Source organism: Mesocricetus auratus, unplaced genomic scaffold (genome assembly GCF_017639785.1).
Source record: "Mesocricetus auratus isolate SY011 unplaced genomic scaffold, BCM_Maur_2.0 Super-Scaffold_100023, whole genome shotgun sequence".
NCBI lineage: Eukaryota > Metazoa > Chordata > Mammalia > Rodentia > Cricetidae > Mesocricetus > Mesocricetus auratus.
The window spans coordinates 4,792,206-4,802,500 of NW_024429204.1; the positions used below are offsets into that span (position 1 = coordinate 4,792,206).

At 49.5% G+C, this 10,295-nt stretch overlaps 1 protein-coding gene across 1 annotated transcript in view; it reads left to right on the forward strand.

The window, feature by feature from the left end:
* The window catches only part of Baalc (BAALC binder of MAP3K1 and KLF4), a 47,311-nt gene that overhangs the window by 20,270 nt on the left and 16,746 nt on the right, over window positions 1-10,295 (forward strand). Inside the window, exon 2 of the mRNA XM_013115253.3 lies at window positions 10,074-10,237. Within this exon, the coding sequence (XP_012970707.1) occupies window positions 10,074-10,237 (164 nt within the window). The remainder of the gene's footprint in view (window positions 1-10,073; window positions 10,238-10,295) is intronic.

Here is a 10,295-nt window from a genome sequence, read left to right on the forward strand (position 1 = left end):
GCTCTGTAGACCAAGCTGGTCTCGAACTCACAGAGATCCGCTTGCCTCTGCCTCCCCAGTGCTGGGACTAAAGGTGTGCACCACCACCACCCGGCAAATAAATTAACAAATTATAATTTGACGGAATGACCCAAACAAACATCTCTTGCTCTGAGGATGCAGTCAAAGGTCACCAGGATTCCATGGTGACCTCTACTCTGGCTTACTTGCCACTTACCTAAAGCATATTTCTCCATCTTCTGGCCTGTTTTCCTTGTAAAATGGAGACAATAATGCCAACAACTCTGCAGATGTAAGCCACGATGGCTTGATTTTTTTGTTTTTGTTTTTTGAGATAGGGTTTCTCTGTATTGCTTGGAGGCTGTCCTGGAACTCGCTCTGTAGACCAGGCTGGCCTGGAACTCACAGAGATCCTCCTGCCTCTGCCTCCAGAGTGCTGGGATTAATGGTGTGCGCCACCAACGCCCGGCTCCAAGGATGGCTTGAATGTCTTTCTAAAACCATACCAAAGTCAGCACTGAGCCCTATGGCCATAATTGAACTTCACATTTAAGGCTAAATTAGCTGCATTTCAATGATTCCATGTTTCAAAATTAACTAGATTTCAGCAATTACATGTCTCAAAAACTTAAAAAGGATTAGAGTTAGTGTTACTCAATTTAAACCTAGACAGCATTGAGCTGCAATCTAAGTAACTAGCAGCAGCGTCCGTGACCATGGGATTCATGAGGGTGCCCTTGCCCACAGCCCTGCCTTCTCCCCAGGAACTGGAAGGTCCTGGAGAAAACACCTCCAAGTGCCACCACACAGAGAAGGAAGAAAGACCCCATCCTCACGACGAATAAGGTCAACCGTAGAGAACACAGTAGCTTCCATCCAGACACAACCCAGACAGGGAAAACGATATCTCTAGGGCCCAGGGAGCCTCTGGGAACATTCAAACCCCAGGCACTGAAAACATTACACTTGGGAAAGGGGCTGGATTCATTCTGAATCCATTCCTTGGGTCTCCCTCATTAGGGTGAAAATTTGTTAGCACATGATGAATACGCATGTTCCAATGTGGTTGTTTGGGAAACCCCTCTGGCACAGACCAAACAATAACAATGGAGAAACAATAGACCTACCAACGCAAAATAAATCAAAGTCACAACGAGCTATGCCAGTGTGTCCTGGAAATAAAAGTCATTTGTGCCTTTGCAAATGACAAACAGAAGTGTCATCGTGCAGCTGGGGAATCTGGCTGTAGAGCAAATTCCACACCGAGTCCTAGTCCTACATGGCACGGCCTGTCGTGAAGCCGGCGTTACTAGCCCAGGCTCTGGGGATCTGCTGCAGGGATGGCAGTCAGCCCACTTCCTCCGTTCACCCCGGGAAATGCATGCATGGATGAGGAGCCAGAGAAAGCCTGCATGAATGCATTTGGAAATGCTTAACGGAAAGACATATAAAATGCAAGAGCGATTCGTAAGCACTCAGACCTGGAAGGGATCTGAGGATGCAGCCAACCACGTCCTCTAGACTCATGCCAGGGAGGCTCTGGGCTATATAAGCCCGGGCAGTACTTCACAACCACGAACTCTTGTGGGAGAGTACAGCGGGTGTGTCTAGCCAGTTAGCGGCCGTGTGAAACCCTGCAGGGACAAACGAGTTTATCAGGTATGGTGAGCCGGATGGTGTGAATGTGCGACCCTGCCCAGACCCTTGTAGAGGATCCATCAGCTCCTCATCCCTCCAAACACTGTGGTCTGTGAGGACTTGGGTTTCTAAGGTTTCTTAGCCTTCCTCCAACTCCATTCTAACCCTTTGGCTTAACACTGGCAAGTCCAGACAAGGTGGACCCTCTCAACCAAGAGAAACTGTTAGGACTTCCAAATTAAGAACTTTAAATTGGAAAACATAGTTTTCCTTTTAAAATTATTTTTATTTTTTTATTTATTCAAGTTAGAAACAAGCTTGTGTCACATGTCAAACCCAGCTCCCTCTCCCTCCCCTCCTCCCCTGCCCTCCGGAAAACATTTTTTTTTTTTTTTGAGACAGGGTTTCTCTGTATTGTTTTGGAGGCTGTCCTAGAACTCTCTCGGTAGACCAGCCTGGCCTTGAACTCACAGAGATCCGCCTGCCTCTCCCTCCCGAGTGCTGGGATTAAAGGCATACGCCACCAACGCCTGGCTGGGAAACCATTTTTTTAAAAAATCAGGGCTAACAGAAAACCGGGAAAGGGGCTCAATGACCGCTGACAATCCTTGGATATAAAAGACTAACCAAAAGAAAAAAAATCCCATCACTTGTTGGGAGGGGCTTGGCAGAATGGCTAGGCCTCCATGGGAGGAAGGGAGGGTGTTTCCCATGTTGTTTTCCTCAGTGGTCCTGGGTGGAAAGATCACTTTTAGGATGCATCCCACTGAGGGTAACAGAGGCTCAGTTCAAAATAAAGCTGAATGGCAGGGAAGATATCACTGTAGAAGAGCCTTCCCCCAGCTAGGAAAAGCAGGACGGAAGAGGGCGGCCATCAGGGGTGCGGGCTGGCCTCTTGGGTCCTCTTTGCTATTTGGGGGGTGGCATTGCCCACAGGATGGCATCCATGCTTCTCCACGTATGACCACCAAGAGTTGGGCGTCTGTGTTTCCTCGACTGGTCTTGTGTGTGGCCGGTTTCTTGGAGATGCCTCTTGCTAGCACGCCTGACAGCTCCGAGGTCTCCCAACCCCACTCGCTACACCGCTTTAGACCCTGTTCCTCGGGGAAGAGCCTGGCACCCCGGAGAGGCTCAGAATGGAGTGATTTGCTTTCCTGTAGATTTTTCTCCGGCACTGTTGGATATTCTTCAGCAAGACACAGATCCAGGAACAAGCCACGCCTCAGATGATCTGTCCGGCAGAAGCTGGGGGCTCTGTTTTAATTCCCACCACAGGAGTCACACTGCAGGGGGTCTTCTCACCAGGAGGGTTTGGACTCTGGCAGAACAGCAGTCTGCCTGCCAACTGGGCACCTGGCTTCTTTATTTCTGCCTTTAGGCTCCCGATTGCACTGGTCCCTTGGGGCCTCTTAAGCTCCGGGTGTAGGTCCATTTGGAGGGACTGGCCAGATGAGGGGTACAGCTGTGTACTTGTCGAAGCTTATGTGGAGGCCATCTCCTCGTCCCCACCCATTTCTCCCACCTCCTCCCGTGTTCCCTTGCGCTCCCAAGAAAGGATCTGAAATCAAACATCTGTAAGTTGTCGTTGTGCCTGGAGGTGGGGAGCTTTGAAATTAATCCTGACCGTGTGCCAGCCAGCTCCCCCACCCCCTGGCCTTTGATCTGCGATCTTTGATGCAGACATCGCCATTCTCATTGTATATCTGAGGAAGTGGAGGCTTAGCCATGTCAAGCAGTAGGGCGGTGACTAAGACAGGAGATGGAACAAGATGTCTTTGGAGCCTCGCAGGCTTGGGTTTGGAGTCTTCCCTGGCTGACTGTCTTTGGGCTTTTCTGGGTCACTGGATTCTGGTTTATTGCCACAGCAGAGTCTGACACTGGGGAGACCAAAAGCATGGTAGCTGTGATTGTCTCCGAAGGGGCCGCAGCTTGCCAGGGTGCAGAGCTGGGACTCGCTCCAAGGCTCCACAATAGCACGTGCCTTCCGGTACCCAGCAACTGCACTCACTGAGTCTGCGTTTCTGTTCCTTTCCACGCCTAAATCCAGCTGGATGCGTCCTTTGAATCCTTTGCGGGCCTGTCTTTTCTTTAATTTCCTTTTCACCAGTTACCGGGGTTTTCCAACCCAGAAGCAAGTTGTGTTCATTGCCGCAGACGGAAACCCTTCTTCACCTTTAGAGGGAGATGAGGAGAGGCTGTGAGACTCCTCGGTGGCTTCCGTTTGATCTCTGCCACACAAGGATGCCTCTTGACAGGATCGTGTTGGCTCTCTCCCTCGAACTCAAAAGCAAGTTCCTAAGGAGCCCTCTGCCTCTGAAAGACAGGTGGAGAAGTCACGTTACCACGTTCTCGAGGCTCCTCAAATTGACATTTTCATTCCATAATGCCAGTGACACTGTCAAAGGTACCATTCCCTGCTTGTGTTGTTATAACAGAAGCCGCCACAAGACCGGGAAGTTTATAAAGAACAGAAGTTCTCACAGTTCTGGAGGCCAAATCCAAGATCAAAGCACTGGTTGTTTATCAGAGGCCTGTCCCTCAGGGGTGTGACCTTCCCCAATCTCTTTGTTTGTTTATTTGTTTGTTTGTTTTTGAAACAGGTTTTCTCTGTAGCTTTGGAGGCTGTCCTGGAACTCGCTCTGTAGACCAGGCTGGTCTCGAACGCACAGAGATCCGCCTGCCTCTGCCTCCCGAGTGCTGGGATTAAAGGCGTGCGCCACCAACACCATCTATTTTTTAAGTGAGGAAAGCAAGCGTTATTTTATGAAAGGAACTGCAAGGTGTTATGGGCTGAGGTGAATCTCCTTATGATTCGTGGGGGGGGGGGGGTGGGGACTGAGGAGGTGGCAGTGTTGTTTAAGAGCACTTGCTAATCTTGCAGAGGTTCTGTTTCAGGTCCCAGCACCCATGTGGTGGCTCACAACCTCATGTAACTCCAGATCCAGGGAATAAATATGGGCCCCCCCCCCCGCTGCCTTCCAGGTTACCACACGTATGATCTCCACAGAGGCCTATCAGACAAAACATGCATATACATAAAATAAAAGTAAACAATAACCGCCCCCCCCCCCCAGGATTTCTCTGTGTAGCCCTGGCTATCCTGGAACTCACTCTGTAGACCAGCCTGGCCTCAAACTCACAGAGATCCACCTGCCTCTGCCTCCTGAGCGCTGGGATTAAAAGCACATGCCACTACCATCAGGCAGTATATATATTTATGGGCTGGGGAGATGGCTCAGTGGTTAAGAGCACTGGCTGCTCTTCCAGAGGTCACGAGTTCAGTTCCCAGCAACCACACGGTGGCTCAAAACCATCTGTAATGAGATCTGGAGTCTCTTTTGGCCTGCATGCATGCATGCAGACAGAACACTGTATACATAATAAATACATCTTTTAAAAAAAGAATGAGTTTCTCTAATATATATATTGAAGCCTCAACCCTTACCCCTAACTTTGAAATATAATTGTATTTGGAGACAGCGCCTCTGAAAGATAATCTGCGTGGGCGTTAGTCTAATGCAACTGCTGTCCTTATATAAAGGACACGTTAGAGAAGACCTTGTGAAGACACAGGGAGGCGGCACCCATCTGTGAGCACAGGAGGGAGTACAGCTAAGCATTCGTTCACTGTCCCTTGCGGTTGCCGCCCAGCTCCACAGCCTGCGTGTTGCCTGCTGGGTGTCCTCCCTTCTCAGGGGAAGAATTCAGACTTCACCTCCTCAAGCAACGGCAGACAGTTGCTGTGGCTGCGGTCCTGGGTTTCAGCCTCGACTCTCTGCCAGCATTCCCCTTGCCTGCTGAGGGCGTTGGGAAGGAAGCTTGGTGGCTAGAGGCAGATGTGACAGGCAGGCGACCATCCCCCCGGGCACTGCGGTCAGGACCCATGTCCCTAGGGACTGCACAAGCTGAGAAGTCAGTCTCTCCCCCAGCCGTTGCTGTCCATGTCCAGATGTGCCTCTGCGCTTCGGCCAATAAAACATTCTGAAATGTCCTGCTCACGGGTTCCCCCCTCCTTTCAATACCCGCTCTCTTTAACGATAATTTGGTTGTATAGCCACCTGCACCACCGACTTTAGAACATTTTTCATTACCTGGGGGGAAAATACCATACCTATTAGGAGGCACTTTTCATCTCCTGCAATACCCACACCCTTGGCAACCACTAAGCTACCTCTCTGTCTCTAAAATTGCCTGTTTCTGAATATTTTATAAGGTATAGTCATAAGCCGCCTCCCGTAAGTGGCTTTTCAGCTAGCATAATGTTTGCGAGCTTGGTTGGTATGTAGGGTATATCAGTACTTCATTGTATCACCAAATAATATTGATCCGCCCACCAGCTGGTGGGATGTTTGTTTATTTCTGCCTTTCAGTTATCAGGAGTGGCGCTGCCACGGACATTGTGTGGGTTATTTGTCTCATTGTGGAGACAGCATCCCTGACCAAAAACAATGAAGGAAGAGAGGAGGGCTTTGTTTTGACTTACAGTTCCAGGATGCAGCCCACTGAGCCAAGAGACCCTCCAGCAGGAGCTTGGGGCAAGGGGCACACTGCGTCTGCATTCAGGAAGCATGCGCTTGGCTCAAGGTCTCTTTTTTTAAATCAGTTTAGAATCCCAGGATCCTCAGAATGGTTCAACCCACACTATAGTGAGTCTTCCCCATTTCCCTAAGCCAACCTAGGTAACGCCTCCCAAGATGTGCTCCACGGCTTGTTTGGAGTGATCCCAAGCCCCGCCCAACTGACAATCAAAGTTAATCTTTGCAAGCATTCATGTGAACGTTTTTGTGGGGCTATTTTCATTTCTGTGAGGTGTGTACCTGTGAGTGGCGTTGCGGACCACGGAGACACTACGACGACCGTGACCAAGGAGAAACGCCTGCCGCAGCCTAGGGGCTTTCCCAGTTCTCCGCACCTGTGTCAACGCTGATTCTCCATTGTTTTTAAGTCATAGTCTGCTTGGTGCAAAGCGGTAACTTCTTACGGTTTAGGATATTCTTGCCATTTGCGTATCTCCTCTGTGTAGGTGTCTCCTCAGATCCTTCACTCACGCTTCAGCTGAGTCGCCTTTCTTCATCGCTGAGTTGCGAGAGCTCGTTTCAGCAGGGATGCCGTCTTCAAAAGTTCTCTTGCGTCCTGTGGGTTACCTTTTCGTTTTCAGGGTCACCTGTACATTTGATGATGTCCAGCTACGGATTTCGTGTGTGTGTGTGTGTGTGTGTGTGTGTGTGTGTGTGTGTGCTCTGGGATCATTGCTAAGGGACTATGGCCTAACCTGATATCACAAATATTTGCCACTTCTATTTTAAAGAACCATCTTACAGGTCTAGCTTTTGCTTTTAGATCTTTGGTTCCTTGTGATTTAACTGTTGCGTAGGCTTTGAGGCGATGGATCCCTAACTTGTCTGTTGGGAAATTATGTCTCTCTTCTGTATTAATCCCGGCATCCTAGTCCCAGTCAATTGACCATGAGTGCAAGGGTTGCGGAGTAGTTGTTTGTTAGGCTGTCTAATAATGCCTATGAGAAAGGTCACATGTCATATTATACATCATCATAATGCCTATGTGAAAGGTCACATGTCATATAATACATCGTATGTAATCTACAGTTCTTCATCAGACTAAAGAAATGGCAGACAGACACCATCCTATTTTAGTTCATTTTGAAAATTAGAAGACAGACTCGCAGTAAGTGGTTGAGTAGTAATAACTTAATTTATACCTCAATAGAGACAAAATTACCGTGGGGCATGTGTTCTGGATCTGAGCCTAGACCGGGCTCGATGAGCCAGGATCCATCTGCTGTGACATCAGAGACTCCCCCAAATCCATTGCCAGTGTCCTACACTTTGATCTCCGTCACTGAGGGACAATCCTTGCAGTCACTTCTTCATGACTTTGGACAGACTTTCTGATCACCTTGGCCGGGAAGAGACAGGTGCTGCGGTTACAGGGAGAGCTGGTTCTCTGTGGGGCTGCCAGCTGCCGCTGTAAATCTCTCTAGCCTACCATCTTTCATTTCTAAAACAGCCAGAAGCTTTGGCAAGAAGCCACCGGCGACAGTTTATCAAGTGCCGGCACTTCTGTTTTCTGTCTTCTGGCAAAGTCGGCGATTTAGTTTGTCACGTGGAAGAGATGGGAATTTTGTGGAGGATGTTAAGAAGTGCTCTAGGGGCTCACACATTTGCGGGAGCTAGCAAATTTATCTTACTTTATTACACTGCTCTAGAATTCATTGGGAGAAAATAAAGATTTTGCCCGTAACCCTCAAGACCAACAAGAGTAATCTGTCGGCTATAGACAGGTAGGTCTGTATGTAGCTACATCACACTATAATAGCCTTTGAAGACTCTAAAACCCCATGCCTCGGGAACTAGGGGACGCTTTCAGGAATCCACACTCCCGAGGCTCTATTGAATGAGAAGTCTGGACAACGGATGCTAGGATCCACATTTTAAGACACCCCTGGCGGGTCTCCTACACACCCAAATCCAGAACCGCCTACTTGGGAGTTTTCCTAAGAGGAAGCGCTTGCTTGTATCCCAAGGGCCAGAAAAGCACAGATGCAGAACTCAACTTTAATTTCCGCTCCTCTAAAAGCAGGTGTCTCCCACCCCAGGCTGGAGCAGGGAGGCAGTGGTGAACAGTAGACACGCAGATGGGACCCGCACAGGGCACAATGCAGGGACCACGTCGTTTGTCGAGTGCGAATAACGGTCTCGAGCTCACAGGCTACTGTGAGGATTAGATGGGACAATACCCACAAAGACTCTCACAGTGCCTGTCGCAGACGGTGTGCGTGATATTTATGGCCCGGCACCAGCTGTCCCTTCCTCAGGCCCCTTTCATTAGCTGGTTGGTTACATTCGTGACTTATGAGTCACACGACCAGCTCAGTGCTTAACGACCGGCCTACGGAGCCTGATACATGAGCCGAGAAATTCTGATGGCAAGCTAAAACAAGGTCAGCCTGTTAGCATTCAGGCATCTGTGCTGGCCCGCCCTTGGGGTCCTGACAGGACACGCCATCAGCTGCAGCCACTAAGAGCACCATGCGTGCACATTCACTGTGTTCCCTTTTAAAAGGACCCTGCCCACCTCCCATCTCTCTCTATCTCTCTCCCTCCCTCCCTCCCTCCCTCCCTCCCTCCCTCCCTCCCTCCTTCTCTTCTGCCACTCTTGTCCCCAGAGGCCAGTCTCCCCTCTCCCCCCATTTTCCCATTCACTCCCCCCCCAAAAACCCTCCATCCAAGCATGGCATCTTTCTCTCCTGAGTGCAGCTTTTTAAAATTACAACATAGCCCACTGACCATTGCCAGGTGTGAACCCTCCAGGGTGGTCAAGGAGTTACCCCCAAAAGGTTAGCAACAAACCCAGTGTTCCTGTTGTGTGGGTTTCACTTGTGTTTCTCAGTTCTAAAACAAGCCAAAAATCGGCAAATACAGAACCACACAGACACGAGTACCTTTCCCTTCATCATCCCGAAGCAAACCCTGTGCAAACAAACCCGCCTGGCTACTTCTCAGTTACAGCTGGTGTCTTGCGCGGTGCGACCGTGTGGTGCAACCTCTGGGCTCCGCCGGGCCCTGTCTTGGAGTCAAAGCTCAGTGGCTGCCATCTTGAAATTCTTAGTCATTTTCTCTCTGCGTTTGAGTCTTACTAATGAAATTCAATGCCCCTGAGTGTGCACTCTGCCGAGAGTCACCCCCCTCCATGGCCATCTGGCCTAGGCTGGTGGAGGACACTGGATGTCCTCGCTGGCTACTCCCTCACCCCATAACTCCTGCGGCACCTGGCTGGCCGCTCTCGATCTTGGCAGATCTCTTGCTTCCTGGGCCTTTTTCTCTTACAAATAAGGCACCTTTTATGCTTCATGAATTCCCCCTTGTCCTCCTCTTGCTCCCCCGTGAGGCTCCTTATTTGAATTCTGTGTTTCTTGGCATGTGTTATGGGGCTCACTCGCTCAGTTCTCTTGGTGGAGATGGGAAAAAAACAGTGTGACCTTCAAGTGCATGAGCTTAGTTCTAGGAACTTATTCCAAGAGAACGAGTAAGAATAAAAGTATTAATCAGACGGAGTATTATTCCAGTGACATTTATTGCTAGAAAGTGGAATCAGACATCTAGTCAGAGGGGACTGGTTAAATGATGACTTTTCCACACAACCAGCAGACGTGTGAAATATAACATGGCTGAATGTTTAACGGCCAGGAAAAGTTGTCATCCATGTGCTAAGTAAAAAAACGCCAAGCTACAAAATTACTTGAAAAAAATCTCATTTTTTACATAAAAATGCACATATTCTTACATATTCAAAGATAGCTTTGCATGGTAGAGTTCTGGGAGACCTTTCGGCTGCCCCTTCTCCACCATCTTGGGACTGTCTGTAATACCTGCCGTTTGCAAGCCTCTGATGCTGTCCTCTCCTTGCCTTCCCAGGTGTGCTGGAAGATGGACTGTCCTCTAATGGCGTGCTCCGATCTGCAGCCCCAGGTGGACTAGCCAACCCAGAGAAGAAGATGAACTGTGGGACACAGTGCCCCAACTCCCAGAGCCTCTCGGGCCCTCTGACGCAGAAACAGAATGGCCTTTGGACCACAGAGGTAGGGTCACAGCCGCAGAACACACAGGGGACTGGAGACAGGGGTGGAGTTTAAGTCA